General features: G+C 49.7%; 1 protein-coding gene across 1 annotated transcript; it reads right to left on the bottom strand.

Moving 5' to 3' along the window:
* Positions 1-18,970: 18,970 nt before the first annotated feature.
* Positions 18,971-19,954, bottom strand: LOC137838603 (uncharacterized). The gene has a single exon (XM_068647844.1). The coding sequence runs from the start codon at positions 19,952-19,954 to the stop codon at positions 18,971-18,973; it is 984 nt and encodes a 327-aa protein (XP_068503945.1).
* Positions 19,955-23,021: the final 3,067 nt, after the last annotated feature.

The following is a 23,021-nucleotide window of genomic DNA, read 5'->3' as shown; positions in this document are numbered from 1 at the left end:
TACAGCAGCCTTGTTTATAATCAGAAAACTTTAACAAATCAAGAAGAACAGTTTTCACTTAAACCCAGAATTAACAGATTCAATTTCAAAAGAACATATTTAGTTCTTGACAGAATTAAGCAAGAACCAGAAATGAGTGCAGGGATGAGAATACAAGGTACACACATTTTTATACTGGTTCACTCATACAGAGCTACATCCAGTCTCACCTTACCCCAAGGTGGAATTCACTAAAAACAGTACCAATCACTTACAAACACAACAGTTCTTGAACACTACAAGAACAACACACACAATGCTGAAAAACCCTATTTCAGCACACCTTGCACTCCAAGAAACCCTATCAAAGAGTGACTAACACTTACACCTTTACACAACAGAATAAAGGAAAGATTACACCTGAAAAGAAGATGCAAGAACTCAAAACCAGTAGTTCAATTTGCTGCAGAACTGCACCAGCACCTTCACCAAGATCAAAGGTTTCCTAGAACAAGCACACTTGAAAATCTCTTTGGAAAACCTTTCAAAAACTCTTTCAATCCTTCTTCTCACATGGAAATTGTTTGATCTCTGTCAAAAGCGTAATTCCTCAGCACTAATTCATGTGAGAGAGACTTTTCTTTATATAGAAAACAGTTTCTAACTTCTTTTCGAAAAACAGTTGAAAAGCAGTTATGAAAACAACAGATTCATTTTTGAACTTAACAGATTTATTTTTGTGAAAACTGCCAACTCAGCTAACAGAAATAACTGTCTGAGTTGTACCTTTGGTGCCCTAACTAACTTGTGAAAAACCTTTCAGCAGACCAAAGAATAAACCTGTTCTTTCATAGCAAAACAGATTAAAGTATAACAAACAGGCCAGCTCAGCTTAACTGAAATAACGAACTGAGCTTTCCCTTGGTGCCCTAACAGAAATTTAGAAAAGCCTTTTAACAGAGAAGAAATAAACAGATTCTTTCTCCATAAAACAGATTTATTTGTGTACTGTTTTAAAACTGTTAAAAACATTTTAAAAAGCTTTTCAAAAACCATTTAACCACATCATGTGCTTGACCTAGACTTGGTTAGGCATCTAGGATAGGTTATACAACAAAAGGCAATCATACACACTTACAAGCCTAATTACAAATGAATCTAAAAACCTATTACAATCTTCAAAGCACTCAAGCCATTTTCTTCATCAAACACACATCAAGCCTTGGTAGGGAAGAAGCTTCCTCCAGCTTCAACAGATACGACCCGGGAGGATGGTCACGCCTAGGGTAGCCAGGCGCAGGGTACGAGAGGAAGGCAGATACGCTCTCAAAGTGAGTGACTAGATGCTTAGGGGCATGAGTTGGCACCCAAAAAGTCACCCCTTGCGCAGTTGCACTCCCAAGCAGGAGGACTCACACGAAGAAACGCTCCAGATAGGGTCATGGCGCTGTGAGGCCCTCCACGTGTATAGCAGCCAGGTTAGAATAGAAACGCCATTTTGTCAGGTACAAGGTAATTAAGGTTATTTAATACAGCTTCCGTTTCGAGCGTTTAAGGTACTATAAATGCTCCAAAGCGGTTTAAACGTCTTAAATGCGCTGAATTCAATGTGCTTTAAGACGCTTTAAATGCTAGGGTAGTTTAAATAGCGCCTCGAATGTTGGGAACGGGGTTCGAACTTTTGGCAAATTTTCCCATAATACACTCTAGTTGCTTGCTCGAGTCTTGAGGCTACGCACAAGGGACTAGAGAAAGATCTTTGCCAGAACGAAAAAATATACACTAGACACAGTTGATTTTAACCACCTTCAGAGTACCCTTCACGGTGCTCCGATACGGAGGTGCATAGTTTTTGGTGTTTCTTGCTGGCTGACTTGAGCGTCGGAGTGCAAACGGCCGCTAGGGCGCCCTTTTGTCCTCTTTTGCAGGAATCCACAGGTAACCAGTGGGAAGGAGTCCCTAGCTAACGGTTGAGGTCGTGCACAAAGACGTCCCAGGTCAAGCGGCCGGAACAATTATTATTAATATAATTTATACATATTATTAATATAATTTATATATATTATTATTAATATAATTTAAACTTATTATTATTAATATAATTTAAACTTATTATTATTAATATAATTTATACATATTATTGATCCGATCGGTCATCGGTAGTCGATGACGTCAGCAGTAGAGAACCACGTGGACCACTCGCAGGGTGACACGTGGACCAGGTAACAGATAGATCGGGGTGAACGTGATCGGTTGTCAGTAACCAAGTGACCACCGACAGATCAGGCGGCAGCGAAGTCAGGGGACAGACCACCCAGAACGGTGATCGGTGGTCAGTAACCAAGTGGCCACCAACAGACCAGTTCCCAGATGAACGCCTGGTGGCAGAACGCGAGAAGCAACAGGGCACCGATCAGTCATCGGGTGCATGGTCATCGGGGTCCCGTGTTAGACGCAGTTAAACTGGGACTGAGGTTCCCAGCGAGAGCGTTACGCATGGACCTCGCATGAGCACATCTCAGGGAATCGTGCACGAGAGTGGCCTGAGGGAGCTAGTAAACCGGTCAGTGATTGGTGATTCCCTCAACCCATTACGTGCGCGACACCGTGAAGGGTAAGCCGTTACGCAGAGAGCAACGCTTGGTGAGTGTGCCCTGACCAGCCACACCCGGCGTTCTCCTGAGAGTATGCGATTTACCCAGGTGGAAGAAATATCCTAAGTTACTCCGCAAGGGAATAACTTAGGCGCACAAAGAGAAGCGCTAGAGCCCTTCAAGTAGTGACACGTGTATGGTTAGATGTGAGTTGCATACCTCCACGTGTCATCATCTGAGAAGGGCGCGGTCCAGATAAAGGTGCACTCCGTACCACTCAAGGTACAAACAAGCGCAGCCAAGCGCAGAGACGCGCAGACACGCACAGACACTCACACTCTACTGATTCTGGAGGTACGTTGTCGCAGAAAAGCATAACAGGGTTCTGACACATGCCAGAAAGCATAACAGAATTCTGTTAGGCCCAGATACAGGGAGTGGCATAAAACAGAATCAGGGTGAGAGTAAAAAGGGGATAGAACAGAGAGAGCAAGAAGTTTCACACACACTACTAGGTTTTCTCATTTGGTGGTTCTGTGATCTAACTTGATCGGCGGAGTGCAAACGGCCGCTAGAGGCGCCGTCTGTGTGTTTTGCAGGTCACGTTTGGAGATCCGAGAGAAGGTTCTGAGGGTGATTTTGCAGATAACACAGTCGCGTAGACGGGGCAGAGAGTGCTACAAAGCGATTCCTCCACGTTCTAGTTGTCGGCAGGATCAATTATTATTAATATAATTTATACAATTTTTAATAATAATAATATAAATTATATTCATATTATTAATATTATATTCAATATTCATATTTTTAATATTATATTCATATTATTAACATTATTCATATTATTAATAATATTTATAATATTGTTAATATTATATTCATATTATTAATAATATATATATATATATTATATTCATTTCCCCTCCTTAGGCGTGGGCGCCAGGCACCAAGAATCAAGGGACAGATCGCCTTGGTGCTTAAAACACCCAGGGACTATACAACGCTGACAGACAGGCCTCTCCGTGGGTGTGGGCACCGAAGCGCGACCTTGTCCAAAGTGTCCAAGACCCAGAGTAGGTCTCAGCTTTTGCGTTGCAGCAATGGCGGAGCTGCCATCGCCTTCACGAGGCAGAGGCCTCATAGATACGAAGGCGGAACAGGTTCTGAGCTACACGTTCGAAGTGAGGCGCCGGATGTACAGGATCGCCCAACACAGCGAAAGAAACGGGTAAAAGTACAGGCAAAGCAATTGAAGTACATAAAAGTGAAGAACGAAGGTAAAAATATCATACAAACAGAACTCGATACCTCAGAAGTACAAAATTGTCATGCAAAACCCATAGTTCTGACAAAGGTGCAAATAGTTCAAAGGATTTACAAGTTTATCAGAGATCGGAAAAAACAAATATAAAGTGCGAAAGGTAAAGGTGGCAGGTGAGAGTCGGCGGTTCAGTCATCCAATTCAAGAGGCACGACCTTTCCGTCGACGACATGGTGTGTGGAATCGCAGTTTGAAATGTTGATGCCAGGGTTCTCGCAAGACGCCTGAGTCAAAGCCTCTTGGAAGCCCTCGTCAAACGCGCCCGCCATCTCCCAGTTAGTTCTTGGACCTCCCCCTCTAGCTCGGCAATCCTAGAGTCCTTGGACATCAACTGTTTCTCCAAGAACTCCTTCTCCACCCGGAGCTTGTTGGCTTCGGCTTGGAGAAGGCCCGAGGCTTCAACCTTCACCGCCAAGGCATCTTCTCTCTCACCTAACTTCTGCCTCCAAGCAGCGTCCAGTTCTTCGAGTTTTCTCCGCTGCATTTCGGAGGCAAGAGCCGCCTCTTGGAGGTCAATGCTTTGGATTTGGTAGGAAGTGAGCTGGGCTAGCTGGTCGACATGCGCCTGTTCAAGTTCGCGCGCGTACGCCTCGGTCCCCTTCCTACCCTCGTGGGCCAGTTTCAGCGAAGCTTGGGAAGCTTCCTCCTTAAGCCCCTAGTTTTGCCTCTCCTCCTTCAGCGCTCCTACCTCTTGCCTCAGTTTGCGGAGAGCCTCCCTCCCCTTGACAGCGCTTCGGGCCTGGGTGCGCCACTTAAGTGCCACCGCCAGGAACGCCCCCATATAATAAGGCATGCCTCCCCCCTTGCGAGGATCCGTTGTTGACATTCCTTCAGTAAAACCCTGCGTCAACTCCCGGTGAATGGGGCAGGGAATCCGTGGCCCGCGGGAAGTTGAAGCAGGAACTGATGCAGGAGGGGCAGAGTCCGAGGCCTTAGCCGCTTCACGAAGCGGTAGCGGCGGGGGAATCGAATCAGCCCCCTCCTCTTGTTCTTCTTGGACTGTTTGAGGCGGAGGCGATGTGGCGCTTGGAGGATCGTCCCTGAGAGAACTCCCGCCACTGGGAGATGCGGCAGTCAAGGCAGGAACGCCCGCGGCCCTCCTCTTATTGGAAACCAAGGCGACGCCCGAGTCTTCACTGTCGGAATCTATCACCAGCACCATTTTTCCTTTATTGGGGCGTGCTGGGGCAGGAGTCGATGCCATGGCCAATGGAACCGCGGCAATGGGAGGAGGAGAGACAGACGGAGGAGGAGTCGGCAGGGAAGCGACGGTTGGCACGTCGGGGGCGACGACGTCTCCACCTCCTTTGGTGGATTTTGCCTTCTTCAGGAATTTGGCTAGTGCGAGTTGCCTCGAAGAAGTCATTATTGAACCTGCAGCAGTGAGAGTAACAGAGCAAAGACCAATTTAGATAAAGCAGAATGGGAGTACTTATAGCCAAACACATGCAGATATTCCTAGGGGTTCAAGCGATGCAAGTGAGTTCATATAACCACGACAGCCCATACAGTGCAATAAATCAAGAACAGGTACCAAAGTAAGTGGAGAGTCCATGGGCGTTGAATTCGTTGGCAATGAGCTTGGCGGTATCAAAGACCACCCCGAGCTCAGCCAAGGCTTTACACACGTCCCGATCAACAGGGGCGAGTTGATCCAAAGCCAGGGCCTTGATCATTATGGGTTTGTCCGTCCAGTATAGGGGAAAGCCTTCCAGTGCAGTAGGATCGTATTTGGTCACACGCACTTTGAAGAACTTCCCTTTCCAGCCTTTGAATGAATTTTGGAAGAGCGTGAGGATGATGCGCCCGGCGACGCCAGAAAAACTCATCCACAGGCTTTTACCTTGTTTGTTCACCTCAAAAAAATGAAGAAAGACATCCACGGAGGAGGGAATGCCCAAATACCCGCAAAGAATATGAAAACCCCTCACGAAGGCCCAGCTGTTGGGGTGGAGCTGGGCAAGGGCGGTGTTGATTTCGGTGAGCAGCTCCCGCTCGAAGGAAGTGAAAGGGAGACGCAGGCCCACCCTTTTGAATACCATTTGGTAGAGGAAGAAGAAGGGACTTCCCTCGGTGGCCCTCGAGTCCACACAAACGGGTACCCCGGGTTTCACACGACATACCAAGACGTGGGAGTCATGAGTTTTGTGGAATGCGTTGAAGTTGTAGAGCGCGGGGTCCCCCCTGTGGGCCTCCACGTCGTTAACGGAGTTTAAGGTGGAGCACTCGTCGAGGAGATCGTCGGAGGCCCAGTCATACTCCTCTTTATAGTGAGACCTAGGGAGCGGAGGAGGCGTGGTGGTCTTGGTTTTCGCCATTGACACAAGAGCTGAAAAGTAAAGAGAAAAGAAAGGGTTCAGCGAAAAGGGGTTTGAAGAAGAAAAGGGGGGAAAAAGGAGAAACCCTAGGCAAACCCTACCCACGCGAGAGAAAGAGGAACGAGAGAAACAAAGAAGCACAAGAACGGCATCAAAAGACAAGCAGATGGACAATCCCAGGCAGTTCATCCATACATCATAGTCATGCAGTAAAGAGAGTCAACAAGGGTAGGAAAAACCGTACCTTTAAGGGTCGAAGGGTGTGATGAGCGGAAGCACGAAAAGGCAGAGATTGCGAGAGAGAAAATTCGAAGAAGATGAATAGTGCGAGAAGGCAGAGCTAGTGGATGAAACAGTGGTTTTGAGCGCGGAGTTTGGGTAACTTAAACGTTACGAGGAGCGCGAGGGGCAACAGATGGTGACCGTGCGATGATGCCACATGTCGCAAGATTAGGCGCTCACTGGGAGCGCAAGAGACTATTGGGGCTGACCGCGTGATGAGCCACGTGGCAAGCGATTAAGCGTGGCCCTAAAAGGTGTTGCTTTCCCCGTTTCAGAGGATGTCCAATCAGCCATTAAGGGCAACCCAATGGTTCAGAGAATGTCACGTCAATAGTTCGAGGAGTGTCACGTCAGCAAAGAATGACACCTCACCAGGGTGACACGTGGATGGCGTGGGCGAGACCTTAGTCTTTTCACTGAAGACAAGTCTTCAGCTTAAGACTGGGGGGCTTGTGTACCGTCCCGTATCCGGGCGTTGACAAAGTCAAGGTCAAAGTCAACGTTGGGGTCAAAGTCAACATAAGGCGTCGCCTAGGTGAGGAGACGCCAAGTGCAAGCATCGACGAGGCGGGGCGTCGCCGAGAGGAAGCGTCGCCAAGGTAAGGCGTCGCCTAGTAGGCATCGCCCAGCTAGGGCGTCGCCAAGGTCAAATGTCACAAAAGCAAGGCAATCACAGTGTTGCTCCCCTATACCCATGGGTAGGAAAGACCGTGGAGGGAGCAACGCCGTGGGAAGGCCTCAAACCCCGATAACCCGGGGCAACAATGAAAAGAAGAGAAAGGTGGCTTCAAGGCCATAGTAATAGCGCCAGTGTAGAGCAACCTGACTCGTGAAGCGCCCATGCCGCCCCAGAGACGCCCTTGGGGTAGATACGACTCATGAGGAGGGTCACGCCCAGGGTACGAGAGGAAGGTAGATACGCTCTCAAAGTGAGTGACTAGATGTTTGGGGGCATGAGTTGGCACCCAAAAAGTCACCCCTTGCGCAGATGCACTCCCAGGTAGGAGGACTCACACGAGGAAATACCCCCAGATGGGGTCACGGTGTTGTGAGGCCCTCCACGTGTATAGCAACCAAGTCAAAACAGAAACATCAATGTGTCAGGTACAAGGTAATTAAAGTTATTAAAGTCAAAGTTTACGTTTCGAGCGTTTAAGGTACTATAAATGCTCCCAAGCTGTTTAAACGTCTTAAAGGCGCTGAACGTTTTATAATTAAATGCGCTTTAAGACGCTTTAAATGCTAGAGTAGTTTAAATAGCGCCTTGAATGTTGGAAACGACGTTCAGACTTTTGGCAGACTTTCCTAAAACACACTCTAGTTGCTTGCTCGAGTTGAGGCTACGCACAAGGGACTAGGGACAGAGGTTGTTTGCCAGAACAAGAAAATAGACACTAGACACTTGAGCGGAGGTGTAGAGTTTTGGTGTTTCTTGCTAGCTGACTTGAGTGTCGGAGTGCAAACGGTCGCTAGGGCGCCCTTTTTTCCTTCTTTGCAGGAATCCACAGGTAACCAGTGGGAAGGAGTCCCTAGCTGACGGGTGAGGTTGCGCACAAAGACGTCCCAGGTCAACTGGCCGAAACAATTGCATTAAAAGATTGGTCAAAGCATTTAATGACTGGAGCGTAAGCAGTTAAAACATTTAAAGCTCAGTCAAAGAGAAAACAGTTTTTCTGTTATGGTCCCAAAACAAACAATCAGTTGTTTCCTCGAATCAATCGGTTTGTTGTGTACTTTAACAGTTCAACCATTCAAAACAGTTTTCAATCTTTTTCTCAAAACACCTAAGTATAAACAATCGGTTGTTTCGACAAAACAATCGGTTGTTTTAACTTACTTTGAAAACATTTTACTTTCACAAAGATTGAGAATGCTAATGCTTTAGATTTAATCAAAGGGTGGATTACAACATATAAACTACTGTTCCCGCCGGTTGACCGGGATCGCCTTTGCGCGTGGCTTGTCCTGCGAGCTAGGGCACCTTTGTCTTGCTCCGTCTATGAGTACCTGAAAGAAGTGAACAAAGGGGCGCCCTCACGGCCGTTTGCACTCCGACGATCAAGTCAGCTAGCGAGAAACATCAAAAGGGGACACACCCTTGAGAGGTGGTCGAAAAAAGCTGTACTGAATGACTGAAACTGTGTAACTAGAATTGTGTTGCCCTAATTGCCTTGTGCTCACTATGAGTGTGTCGCGACGACAACTGGGGTTTGCTCTGTGTATCTGTGTGTATTAGGTTAAAATTTTGATCCCTTTCAAATGCTCCCAAGGTCCCTTTTTATACACCTATCATCTTTAAACTGCGTTAAAGCGCATTGAAAGCGTATAAAAATATTCCTTGGAACATTCGAATCTTAACTGAATTAACGCGTACCTTGGCAAACTTTCACTGAAACCTTTAATGAGCACATGTGCCTTGCCACGTGCCCTTCTGACTTGATCGTTATTCTATGCAGAGGGTCCCACAGCGCCGCAACCCAACTTAGGGTTATTCCATCGTGTGAGCCCTCTTTCCTGCGAAGTGCTTCTGGCATGTGGGTTGACTTTCTGGGTGCCAACTCATGCGCCCCAATCACTAGTTACTTGCCCTGGGGGTGGATCTACCTTTCCCTCGTACCATGCCTGTGGTTCTCCCCTGGTTATGGCCCTCTCATGGGCCGTATCTGTTCCACGGTCTCCCAGCGGTGGCATGGGTACTTCACGAGTCAGGATATCCCCTTCTGGTGCTAGACTTATGGCCTTGAAGCCACCTTTCTCTTCTCCTTACTACTGTTCTGTATGGTCGAGGCTCGAAGCCTCTCGGGCGATGTCTTTACTCGGCGATGTCTCTCTTTAGGCGATGTCTTTTTTAGGCGATGCCTCTCTTGGGCGATGCCCCTCTTGGGCGATGCCCCTCCTGGGCGACGCCTCTCTTGGGCGACGCCTCAGCGAGGCAATGACTCGAGCGGTCAACCTGTTGACTTCTCTTCCTTGGGTCCCTTGAGGGGCCCCCACCATGCGTTGACTCTGACCTTTGGTCAACGTCCGGGGACGGGACGGTACACAAGCCCCCTAGTCTTGAGCTGACACTTGTTTAAGCGAAAAGACTAAGGCCTCGCCCCATTATCCATGTGGCATTTCTTGCTGACGTGACATTCCTTTGTTCAGTTTGACTTGACACTCTCTGAACATTTGACGCGACATTCTCTGCGCTTGATGTTTTAAGTTATGCTCTAATCTATTACTGTGTAGAGCCTCAGTAGGTCGGGGGATAATCGCAACTTATTGAATGTCGACCAGAACATGACCTCTGCTGAACTCCCCTGGTCAACAAGTACTCTGTGTACCTTTCTTCCCGCCGTGACAACTGAGATGACCACGGGGTCATTGTCGTGCGGCACCACGTCTCTGAGATCCCCTCTCGTGAATACGATGTCCGACTCCCACGGCGCACCCGAGAGTCTTTCTTCGATCGAGTTAACCCCCCTCGCGTATTTCTTATGCTGGGAGGCGGTGGGACCTCCGCCGGAAAATCCTCCAGCTATGGTATGGACCTCGCCGAGAACCGGCGTCTCGTGTGCTTGTTCTTCCGCTGGCGGTGGCAAAGTGGCGGTCGTTGGGGACTCCGTGACATAATCCTTCAAAAACCCGGTTCTCACCAGCTCATCCAGCTGGTATCCCAACGAAAGGCAGTTATCAATGTGGTGACCGAAAGCCTCGTGGAACTCGCACCAAGAGTCTTTCCGAGGCCCCAACACCTTATCGAACTTCGCTGGTCGCCTCAATCTCTCAGCTATATTGGGCACGGCGATCAGGTCCTTCAATTCCACCATAAAATTGTATCTTGCCGGCCTTGTTCTTTCTCTGGCCGGGCGATCGCCTCCTGCTGAACCCCGGGGCTGGGACTTTCTGGCCTCGTAGGGGCGTCTCCCCTCGGGCTTCGTCCTTCCCGTCGTGGTCTCATTGACCCTGGCGGGTTGAGCTCGCGTCGGTCCCCTCGGGAGTGAGGGTACGACGCTGGTGCGCTTCACGCACACCTCTCCCTCAGAAGCGATATGCTCTACCGCACGACGCCGTAGTTCTGCAAAAGTCCTAGGGCGGTTGCGAATGATGGATTCTCCGAAAGGACCGGGGCATACGCCTTTCATGAACGCGTACACAATCATAGGTTCCTCAGTCGTACCAACCTTGACCACCTGAGCCCCGAAGCGGTTGATGTATTCCTTGAGGGTCTCCCCTTGATACTGTTTCACATCAAACAAATCGTAAGAGACCGGCGGCGGGGCTTTGTTTGCTAGGTATTGCTCCCTGAACAATCGTGACAGTTGTCGGAAAGATGTGATATGACCATCCGGGAGGCTGATGAACCAGTCCATAGCCATCCCAATCAAGGTGCTCACAAAGAGCTTGCACTTGGCAACGTCAAAACCGCCTACCAGGACCATCTGTGTGTGAAATGCAGCGAGGTGCGTCTCAGGGTCCTCCATCCCGGTGAAGATCACCTAGGGCCCCGCGAACGTGTTCGGGATCACTGCATCTAGAATCTCCTGCGAGTGGAAAACTCCCTTGGCGGGGAGTGGTTCTCCATCTCGCCATGTTCACGTTGCCCCCGATTATTTCTCAGACCCCGGCGCAACTCCTCGTTTACACGGCGGAGCTCTTCATTCCTCTCATGCGAGGCTTCGAGATCTGCCTGCATGCGTTCCTGTTCCATCTTCGAGATCTGCCTGCATGCGTTCCTGTTCCACCTCGTTCCCAACATTCTCAGCGCTATTTAAACTACCCCAGCATTTAAAGCGCTTTTAATCACAAACGTAACGCGCTCAATTAAGGCGTCTAATTAGAAAACGTAGCGCATTTAAGACGTTGAAACGCTTGGGAGCTATTACAGTACCTGAACGCTCGAAACGGAAACTGTATTGAATGACTTTAATTACCTGGTACCTGACTAAAGGGTGTTTCTATTCTGACCTGGCTGTCGTACACGTGGAGGGCCTCACGACGCCATGACCCCATCTGGGGGCGTTTCTGCCCATCTGGGGACGTCTCTACGTGTGAGTCCTCCTGCCTGGGAGTGCTACTGCGCAAGGGGTGACTTTTTGGGTGCCAACTCATGCCCCCAATCATCTAGTCACTCACTTTGAGAGCGTATCTGACTTCCTCTCGTACCCTTCACCCAGCTACCCTGGACGTGACCTTCCTCTTGAGTCGTATCTGTCCCAAGGCGTCTCTGGGGCGGCAGGGGTACTTCACGAGTCAGGCTGCCCTACACTGGTGTTGTTACTATGGCCTTAAAGCCACCTTTCTCTTCTCTTTATCACTCTCCCGGATCATCGGGACCTGAGGCCTTCCCACGGCGTCGCTCCCTCCATGGTCTTTCCTACCCATGGGTATCGGGGAACCACACTGTGATTGCCTTGCTTTAGTAGTGTTTGATCTGGCGACGCCCTGGTTGGGCGACGCCTTCACCTAGGCGACGCCTTGCCTTGGCGACGCCTCTTCTTGACGACGCTGGAACTTGGCGTCTCTTCGCCTAGGCAGGCGCCTTGTGTTGACTTTGACTCCTGGTGTTGACTTTGACCTTGACTTAGTCAACGCCCGGATATGGGACGGTACAACAAGCAAGGCAAAGTAAATATTGTGGTGGATGCTCTTTCTAGAAGATACACTTTGCTAAATCTTTTAACCTCTCAATATCTTGGTTTTGATCACATTAAGGAACTTTATCATGATGACCTTGATTTTTCTCTGATCTATCAAGAGTGTCTTAAGGGAGGAGACAAAGACTTTTTTATTCAAGATGGCTTTCTTTTTAAAGGAAAACGTCTTTGTGTTCCTCAATGCTCTATTAGATTATCTCTTGTTAGAGAAGCTCATGAGGGGGGTTTAATGGGACATTTTGGGGTTGCTAAAACTTTGGATGTGTTGCATGAACATTTCTTTTGGCCTCATATGCATAAACATGTTCATAGTTTGTGTGATAAATGCATAGCTTGCCGCAAAGCTAAGTCTAAAATGCATCCCCATGGTCTATATACTCCTCTTCCTATCCCTTCAATGCCTTGGGTTGATATATCTATGGATTTCTTCTTAGGCTTACCCAAGACATCAAAGGGAAAGGACTCCATTTTTGTGGTAGTGGATCGTTTTTCAAAGATGGCTCACTTTATTCCTTGCCACAAAGTGGGTGATGCATGCCACATTGCAAACCTCTTCTTCCAAGAAGTGGTTCGCCTACATGGGATTCCTAGGTCTATAGTGTCCGATAGAGATCCCAAGTTCTTAAGTCAATTTTGGAAGACCTTATGGGGCAAGCTTGGGACTAAGCTTTTATTTTCTACCACTTGCCACCCACAAACTGATGGTCAAACCGAGGTGGTGAATAGAACTTTGGGACAACTATTGAGATGTTTTATTTTGGGGAATCCTAGAGTGTGGGAGAATTTACTACCCCATGTTGAGTTTGCATATAATCGTGGAGTAAATTCTACCACCTCACATTCTCCTTTTGAGGTGGTCTATGGGTTTAATCCCCTAACACCTCTTGATCTTCTTCCTATTCCCCTTCTTGGAGATGTCTTGTGCAAAGATGGGGATGAAAAGGCTTCTTTTGTGAAAACTTTGCATAAAGACATCAAGAAGAGAATTGAGAAGAAGGTTGGCAAGTATGCTGAACTTGCCAATAAGAGGAGAAAAGCATTGTTGTTTGATGAGGGCGATTGGGTTTGGCTTCACTTGAGGAAGGATCGCTTTCCTACTCAAAGGAAGTCCAAACTAATGCCTCGAGGGGATGGACCTTTCCAAATCCTCAAGAGGATTAATGACAATGCTTATGAGTTAGATATGCCTGATACATTCTTAGGTAGTCATACTTTTAATGTCAGCGATCTAACTCCTTTTTCTGTAGGTCTCCAGAATTCGTGGTCGAATTCTCTCCAACTCGGGGAGTATGATGGAGATCAAGCTCAAGAGGACATGGAGGCCAATCAACAAGATCAAGAAGAGGTAGAGGCACAAATGGAGGATGCCCATGGAGGTCAAAGCCCACCTCAAAGGCTTACAAGAAGCATGTTCACAGCTTTAGGAGCTAGGGGACATTTATTTTCTCTTTTAGTAATTTCTTTGGTTGAAGGTGCTTAGAGGGAAACATTAGAAACCTCTTTTCTTATAGCATCTTTTAGGTTTTAGTTAGGAACTTTAGGAAGGGGGGTGTATTAGTAGATAGGTGTAGGAGTAGAATAGGAGGTGCCAAAGTGAAGGAAGAGGTCGCACCTTCCTCATGGCTTGTAAATAGGCGCCGGTTCTAGATTGTTTTAGGGGGGAAATTTGAATTGTTTAGCTTGCATTTTCAGCACCTTAGGCAATAAATAGAGGTGCTCTCTTTGTAAATTTCATATTTGAATTTGAGAGAAAATAAACTATACTCAAATTTTGAGTGATCATTTGAGAGCTTTTGAGCCTTCTTCTCTAGTCTCATCTTGAAGGATCCATGGTGTCCTCAAGTGGCGGCAGCACCCTCATCTAGGAGCAACCATCCTTCTAGTGGCGTGATCATCCAACCATTCTTCCATCTTCATGAGCACTCTCTTCTCCTTCCTTTCTTCTTTTGTTATTTCCTTGTCTTAGCTTGTTTCCTTGTTGATTTTGGTTCGGCAATTTCAGCTTATTTGTGTTGCTTCGGTTCTTTCATCATGCTTTGCTGTTCTTCATCTTTCTTCTTCATTTTCCAGCTTTTTGTTCGGTTCAATTAAATTTCCAGCATTCAAATTCAGTTTGCTTAGCTTTTGTGCCTTTTTGTTCGGTTCAATTTGACAATAATTGGATTTTCTATATGAGTTTCTGTTTTGGCACTAGTTTTGGTGAGTTTTTGTTCATAGAACCTTGATCCATTTCTATGAGAAAGTGCCTAGCTCTTAACCAACTCAAGATGATTCCTAAGAATGTCAAGAATCATTCCAATTGTACTAGTGGAATCACATCAACTCTGAAGGTGGTAAAAGGGAACTATGTCTAGTGTCTATTTTCTTGTTCTGGCAAAGATCTTTCCCTAGTCCCTTGTGCGTAACCTCAAGGCTCGAGCAAGCAACTAGAGTGTTTCTGAAAAATTTGCCAAAAGTTCGAACCCCGTTTCCAACATTCAAGGCGCTATTTCAACTACTCCCGCATTCAAAGCACCTTAAAGCGCATTTAATTATAAAACGTAGCGCATTTAAGACGTTTAAACCGCTTGGGAGCATTTATAGTACCTTAAACGCTCGACACGGAAACTGTATTAAACAACCTTATTTACCTTGTACCTGACAAAATGGCGTTTTTAATCTGACCTGGCTGTTGTACACGTGGAGGGCCTCACAACGTCGTGACCCCATCTGAGGGTATCTCCTCGTGTGGGTCCTCCTACCTGGGAGTGCGTCTACGCTAGGGGTGACTATTTGGGTGCCAACTCATGCCCCCAAGATCTAGTCACTCACTACGAGAGCATATCTACCTTCCTCTCGTACCCCGCACCTGGCTACCCTGGGCGTGACCCTCCTCATGAGTCGTATCTTTCCCAAGGGCGTCTCTGGGCGGCAGGGGCACTTCACGAGTCAGGTTGCTCTACACTGGCGCTATTACTATGGCCTTGAAGCCACCTTTCTCTTCTCTTTATTACTACCCCTGATTATCGGGATTTGAGGCCTTCCCACGGCGTCGCTCCCTCCATGGTCTTTCCTACCCATGGGTATCGGGGAACCACACTGTGATTGCCTTGCCTTTATGAAATTTGACCTTGGCGACGCCCTAGTTGGGCGACGCCTTCACCTGGGCGACACCTTACCTTGGCGATGCTTCCTCTTGGCAACGCTGGCACTTGGCGTCTCTTCACCTAGGCGACGCCTTATGTTGACTTTGGCCCCCAACGTTGACTTTGACTTTGTCAACGCCTGGATATGGGACGTTACACAAGCCCCCCAGTCTTAAGCCGAAGACTTGTCTTCAGCGTAAAGACTAAGGTCTCGCCCACGCCACCGACGTGTCACCCTGGTGACGTGTCATTCTTTGCTGACTTAACACTTCTCGAACTATTGACGTGACATTCTCGGAACCATGGGGGTGCCCTTAATGGCTGATTGGACATCCTCTGAAGCGGGGAAAGTAACACCTTTTGGGGCCATGCTCAATCGCGTGCCACGTGGCTCATCACACGGCCATCCTCTAAAGTCCCTTGCGCTCCCCTTGAGCGCTTAATCCCTTGACACGCGGCACAATCACACGGTCCCCAATTATCGCCAGTGGGAACGGACCTAGGATGTCAATCCCCCACGCTCTTCTGGCGGCGCCTTGTGCCAGTCGGCGTGTTTTTGACATTGCTTACAACGCTGGGCGTGTCGCACGCAATCTTCCTTTACTGTTGGCCAATAAAAACCTGCGCGTACCACCTTAGAGGCTAAGGACCTTCCCCCTACGTGGCTCCCACAAATGCCTTCGTGGAGCTCCGCCATTATTCTGGTACACTCGTCGCCACTGACGCACGTTAAGATAGGGTGAGTGAATCTGTGTCTGAATAATACCCCGTCCACCTGGGTGTATCTGGCGCTCTTAACCTTCTTACCCTCTTCAGGCTCCGCTGGGAGAGCCCATCCTCCAGGTATCGTCTGTATGGCGTCATCCAGGTGTCTCCTTCGGCTAAGGCACATATCTGCGTCTGCCTTCTTTCTTCGGGCGCGTCCGCGTATGTGTTTATACGGGGCGACTTCAATGTATCTTGAGTCAGAGAACGATGACTCCTTGGCCTCCCTTTCGCTGTACAAACATGGAGGACATCCACCCTGTTATCCTCCACGAATTTACGCGGAGCTTTGAGCGTTTCTTGGATCACTGTCCTCTGTCTACCACCCTTGCCTGAGCTGGCCAGCTTGGCAAGCAGGTCAGCTCTGGCATTCTGCTCCCTTGGGACATGTACTAGCTCAAGAGTGCCAAATGCTCCCTTCAATAGTTGGACGTATTTCAGATACGCCGCCATCTGTGGGTCTTTCGCCTGGAATTCACCCGACACTTGCCCTGTAATCAGTTGGGAATCGCTTTTTACCAAGAGGTTCTGCGCGCCTATTTCTTTAGCTAGGAGCATTCCTGCAATCAGGGCTTCGTATTCAGCCTGATTGTTACTTGCCTTAAAGGCGAAGCGAGGGCCTGCTCAATCAGTACACCATTGGGTCCCTCCAAGACTATTCCCGCGCCACTTCCTTGCTAGTTGGAGGAGTCGTCAACCGAGAGCAACCACTGTGAGCCCGCCTCCACCTCTTTTTCAACTCCGGGCGAGAGTTCTGCCACAAAATCCGCGTATACTTGCCCTTTGATGGATCCTCTGGGCTCATACTGGATGTCAAACTCTGACAATTCCACCGCCCAGTGCACCATCCGTCCCGCTACATCAGGTTTCTGTAATACCTTTTGTATAGGGAGGTTCGTCATCACCACCACTGTAAAGCTGTGGAAGTAATGGCGGAGCCTCCTGGCCGAAAACACCACTGCCAACGCTGCCTTCTCCACCGCCTGGTATCTCGTCTCGGCGCCTTGTAAGGCCTTGCTCACGAAGTAGATGGGCTTTTGAATCTGGTCCTGCTCCTGGACCAGCACAGAGCTGATAGCTCGCTCTGTCACCATGAAGTACAGCCAGAGGGGCACGCCCGTTACCGGTTTGCAGAGGATCGGTGGCGTCGCCAGGTATTCTTTAAACTTGATGAAAGCCGCTTCGCATTCGTCAGTCCATTCAAAGCGACTATTTCTCTTGAGGCACTGGAAATATGGGTGCCCCTTCTCTTCCCCGGCAGAAACAAACCTTGAGAGCGCCGCCATCCGCCCTGTCAGCTGCTGCACTTCCTTTACTGACGTCGGGCTTCGCATTGCGATAATTGCTGCGCATTTGTCGGGGTTCGCCTCTATTCCCTCTCCGTGAGCATGAAACCTAGGAACTTACCGGCCTCTACCCCGAAGACACACTTCTCGGGGATTAGTTTGAGGCGGTACTTGGATATAGTGACGAACAACTCCTCTAGGTCCGCCACGTGCTGTGCCCTATCCTTCGACGCCACTACCATATCATCCACGAAGGCGTACACATTCCTTCCTAACATGGGCGCTAGGACCTTGTCCATCAGCCTTTGGTAGGTGGCGCCCGCGTTTTTCAGCCCAAAAGGCATCACCTTGTAACAGTAACTGCTGGTCTCCGTCATGAATGCAGTTTTGCTCTCATCTCTCGGGTGCATTTTGATCTAGTTGTATCCCGAGAATGTATCCAAGAAGCTTAGCACCTTGCAACCGGAGGCGTTGTCCACCAACGCGTCGATGCTGGGCAGTGGGTACGAGTCCTTCGGGCACGCCTTATTTAAGTCCGTGAAGTCCACGCACATCCTCCACTTCCCATTCGCCTTCTTCACCAAGACGACGTTGGCTAGCCACTCAGGGTATTGGATCTCCCTGATGTGGCCTGCACTCAGCAGCTTTTGCGTTTCTTCCCTCACCACCAGCTGCCTCTCTTCATTAAACTTCCTCCTTCTTTGGCGGACGGGGCGGACCATGGCGTCCATGCTGAGGTGATGACATAGGATATCAGGGTCGATGCCGGGCATATCCGAGGCAGACCATGCGAAAGCATCCAAGTGGCGTGAAATCACCTCTGCCACCCCCTCCTGCTCTTCTTGGCTCAGCAAACGCCCTAGCTTAAACGTTTTGCCGCCAATCTCCCTCTCCACGGCGTTAGCCGCCTGTTGATCCCTGCTATTATCCTGAATGGGCACCGCCTCTTCCACGGGCACCGTATTGTCAGGTCCCTCCTCCATGAGTGTATCTACCTCGGGCATCGCCCTCACGGGTGTGGCCTCGTCAGGCGTTGACCCGGCGGGCGTCGCCTCAATCATCGATGTGTCCACACTGGGCAGACGCTCAAACACCATGAACACGCTTCTCTTCGTTTTCAGGCTGTTTTCATAACACTTTCGCGCCTCCTCCTGATCCGACTTGATGACTATTACCTTGCCGCTGAGGTCCGGCAGCTTCGTCTTCATATGGCGCGTGGAGGCTACTGCATTCAGCCTATTCAACGCCGGCCTGCCCAACAAAATGTTGTAGACGAAGTTGGCGTTTACGACCAAGTGCCGGATGCTTTCGGTAGGCGAGGCCTCTCCATCCGTGAACGTAGTCCTCAACTCCAGGTAGCCTCGGACTTCCACCTGGTGATCTGCGAAACCATATAAGCACCCTGTGTAGGGCCTCAAAAGGTCAGGAGACAGCCGCAACTTGTTGAATGTCGACCAAAACATGACATGTGCAGAGCTTCCTTGGTCGACAAGAACCCTGTGCACCTTTCGGCCTGCCGTGACAACTGAAACGACCACAGGATCGTTGTCGTGTGGCACCACGTCTCGGAGATCCCCTATCGTGAACACGAGGTCCGATTCCCACGATTCACCCGAGATCCTTTCTTCAATCGAGTTGACCCCCCTCGCGTATTTCTTTCGCTAGGAGGCGGTGGGTCCTCCGCTGGAAAAACCTCCAGCAATGGTGTGAACCTCGCCGAGAATGGGCATCTCGTGCGCTTGTTCTTCTGTTTGCGCCGGCAGGGCGGCGGTCGTGGCGGGCTCTGGGACGTAATCCTTCATAAACCCACTTCTCACCAGCTCATCAAGCTGGTAACCCAACGACAGGTAGTTGTCAATGTGATGACCAAAAGCCTCGTGGAACTCACACCAAGAGTCTTTCCGTGGCCCTAACACCTTGTCAGTCTTCGTCGGTCGCCTCAACCTCTCAGCTATATTAGGCACGGCGATCAGGTCCTTCAACTCCACTACAAACTTGTATCTCGCCGGCCTTGCCCTCTCCCTGGCCGGGCGATCGCCTCCTGCTGGACCCCGGGGCTGGGGTTTTCTGGTTTCGTAGGGGCGCCTCCCCTCCGGCTTCTTCGTTCCCGTCGTGGTCTCGTTGACCCTGACAGGCTGAATCCGCGTCTGCGCCCTTGGGCGGGAGGGCACTACGCTGGTTCGCTTCTCACACACTTCTCCTTCGGAGGCGATATGTTCCACCGCCCGACGCCGAATTTCAGCAAAAGTCCTTGGGCGATTGTGAATAATAGATTCGCAAAAAGGGCCGGGACACACGCCTTTCCTGAAGGCATACACAATCATGGGCTCCTCCGACGTACCAACTTTCACCACCTGGGCCCCGAAGCGGTTGATGTATTCCTTTAGGGTCTCCCCTTGATACTGTTTCACATCAAACAGATCGTAGGAAACCGGCGGCAGGGCCTTGTTCGCCAAGTATTGCTCCCTAAACAGCTGCGACAACTGCCGAAAGGAGGTGATATGGCCATTTGGAAGGCTGATGAACCAGTCCATTGCCATTCCTGTCAACGTTCTCATGAAGAGTTTGCACCTCGCGGCATCGGAGCTGCCCACTAACACCATCTGCGTGTGGAACGCCGTGAGATGCGCCTCGGGATCCTCCATCCCAGTGAAAATCGCTTTGGGCCCCGCGAACGTGTTGGGGATCGTCGCATCCAGAATCTCCTGCGAGAAGGGAGTGGAAAACTCCCTTGGCGGGGTGCGGTTCTCCATCTCGTCATGTTCGCGTTGCCCCTGATTGTTCCGCAGACCCCGGCGCAACTCCTCATTAACACGGTGGAGCTCTTCATTCCTCACATGCGAGGCTTCGAGATCCGCCTGCATGCGTTCTTGTTCTATCTTTGACTCCGCCATATCATCCTGCAGCCCCCCCCCCCCCCGCATTATCTCCAGGACCTGCTGCATGGACATTTCTTCACCCGCAACGCGTGCAGTACCTCGTCTAGTGGTGGCCATTCTTCACTGTTTCCTCAAACTTTCTCCAACGTTACTGTGACTTGATAGGTCTTCTCAAACTTGCGGTGGGACTGATCTTTTATATCGGCCCCACGGTGGGCGCCAAATGTTCTGTCCGGTTGACCTGGGACGTCTTTGTGCTCGACCTCAACCGTCAGCTAGGGACTCCTTCCCACTGGTTACCTGTGGATTCCTGCAAAGAAGGACAAAAGGGCGCCCTAGCGGCCGTTTGCACTCCGACGCTCAAGTCAGCCAGCAAGAAACACCAAAAACTTTGCACCTCCGTATCGGAGCACCGTGTATGGCACTCTGAAGGTGGTAAAAGGGAACTGTGTCTAGTGTCTATTTTCTCGTTCTGGCAAAGATCCTTTCCTAGTCCCTTGTGCGTAACCTCAAGGCTCGAGCAAGCAACTAGAGTGTTTCTGGAAAATTTGCCAAAAGTTTGAACCCCGTTTCCAACATTCAAGGCGCTATTTAAACTACTCCCGCATTCAAAGCACCTTAAAGCGCATTTAATTATAAAACGTAGTGCATTTAAGACGTTTAAACCGCTTGGGAGCATTTATAGTACCTTAAACGCTCGAAACGGAAACTGTATTAAACAACCTTAATTACCTTGTACCTGACAAAATGGCGTTTCTAATCTGACGTGGCTGCTGTACACGTGGAGGGCCTCACAGCGTCGTGACCCCATCTGAGGGTATCTCCTCGAGTGGGTCCTCCTACCTGGGAGTGCGTCTGCGCTAGGGGTGACTCTTTGGGTGCCAACTCATGCCCCCAAGATCTAGTCACTCACTACGAGAGCATATCTACCTTCCTCTCGTACCCCGCACCTGGCTACCCTGGGCGTGACCCTCCTCATGAGTCGTATCTTTCCCAAGGGCGTCTCTGGGCGGCAGGGGCACTTCACGAGTCAGGTTGCTCTACACTGGCGCTATTACTATGGCCTTGAAGCCACCTTTCTCTTCTCTTTATTACTACCCCAGATTATCGGGATTTGAGGCCTTCCCACGGCGTCGCTCCCTCCATGGTCTTTCGTACCAATGGGTATCGGGGAACCACACTGTGATTGCCTTGACTTTATGAAATTTGACCTTGGCGACGCCTTAGTTGGGCGACGCCTTCACCTGGGCGACACCTTACCTTGGCGACGCTTCCTCTTGGCGACGCTGGCACTTGGCATCTCTTCACCTAGGCGACGCCTTATGTTGACTTTGGCCCCCGACGTTGACTTTGACCTTGACTTTTTCAACGCCCGGATACGGGACGGTACAGAACTTCTCGCGTGGGTAGGGTTTTCTTAGGGCTTCTTCCCCCTTTTCTTCCTGACCCCATTCGCTAAAACTTTTCTCTTCTGCATTCTCCAGTTTCTTCATCAATGGCGCGTACCAAAACAACGACCAACCCTCCACCCCCCAAAGTCAACTATAGGGCCCTTTACCCATGGGCTCCAGACGAGCTGCTAGAGGAGTACTCGAGCTTGGTCTCCACAAAGGCCTAGAGGGATCATGTAGGATAGTCGAGCACCTACGACCATCATGCCTTGGCAAAAAGGCACGACGACGACATAGCAGTGCTCCCTTGTACCCTAGGGGAGCCTGTATGTGGGGATGAGCGGGCCAACAACGAAGTCCCCTTCTTCTACTTCTACCAGGTGGTTTTCAAGCGCATAGGGATGCGCTTGCCCTTCTCTAGGTTCGAGAGGGAACTGTTAACTGAAATCAACGTTGCCCCAGCCCAGCTGCACCCCAACGGCTAGGCCTTTGTCAAAGCCTTTGACATCTTGTGCGGGTTCTTCGGGCGCGCTCCCTCCATCGACATCTTCCTTCATTTCTTCGAAGTGAAGAAGCAGGGGAAGAGCCTCTGGGTAAGCCTCAACCACATCTCTGGAAGGGTCCTCCTGACCTTATTCCAACAATCCTTCAAGGGGTGGAAGGACAAATTCTTCAAAGTTTGTTGTCCCGACTTTGACCCCTCCGCCCTTGACGGCTTCCCCTTGTACTGGGTGAAGGAGGTGAAGCCCACGAAGTCCAAATCTCATGACGAGTTGCCCTCGAACGATCGAGAGGCTTGTCAAATTCTGACTAGCGCGGGGGGCTTCGACAATGCCACCCTGATAAGCCTAGAGTACAACGCTGAGGCTCTAGCGAAATACATAAGTATGAGAGCCACCCCTATAACTCTTCCTTCACTGCATTTTCTTGTTCTTACTTAGTGTATGACTTATCTGCTTTCTTTGTATAGTGTTTGACTTGTGCTTAACCCCTACTGTGTTTATCTTTTTGGTGCAGATTCAAAGATGGATAGACAACGAAGGTTGAGGCTGGCTCATGTTCTGAGGTCCAAAGATGGGGCTTCGGCGAAGGAAGTTTGGGGGTCCCCCCTTCCAACCTCCAACGCCTCTCCATCTTCTCCCAATTCTCGCCCTCAACCTACCACGATGCCATCAACTCCATCAGTCCAACCTTCTCCTAATCAGCCTCCACACTTTCCACCTCCCATCGTGGTCATGCCTCTCGTGCTGGCCGAAGCTGCTGCTCCCTCAGCCCCCCTTGACAAAGGAAAAGGGGTTGTGGAGGTGGTTTCTGATGATGAAGAATCTGTTGAGGGGCAGGTCTTCAAACGACAAAGGACAACTCATCATGCCCCTCAACAAGTTGCCTCTGCCACTTCCTCCTCACATGGGGCCGAATCCTTGAGGGAGGACCCTCCAAGC

The sequence above is a fragment of the Phaseolus vulgaris genome, chromosome 4 (genome assembly GCF_000499845.2).
Source record: "Phaseolus vulgaris cultivar G19833 chromosome 4, P. vulgaris v2.0, whole genome shotgun sequence".
In the NCBI taxonomy this organism is placed as follows: Eukaryota; Viridiplantae; Streptophyta; class Magnoliopsida; order Fabales; family Fabaceae; genus Phaseolus; species Phaseolus vulgaris.
Note: the sequence above shows the minus strand (reverse complement) of the source record. Positions and strands in the feature narration are given on the sequence as shown.

Coding starts and splice junctions, on each gene's coding strand:
- LOC137838603 (XM_068647844.1), bottom strand. CDS start 19,954: ATGGAGGATCCCGAGGCGCATCTCACGGCGTTCCACACGCAGATGGTG.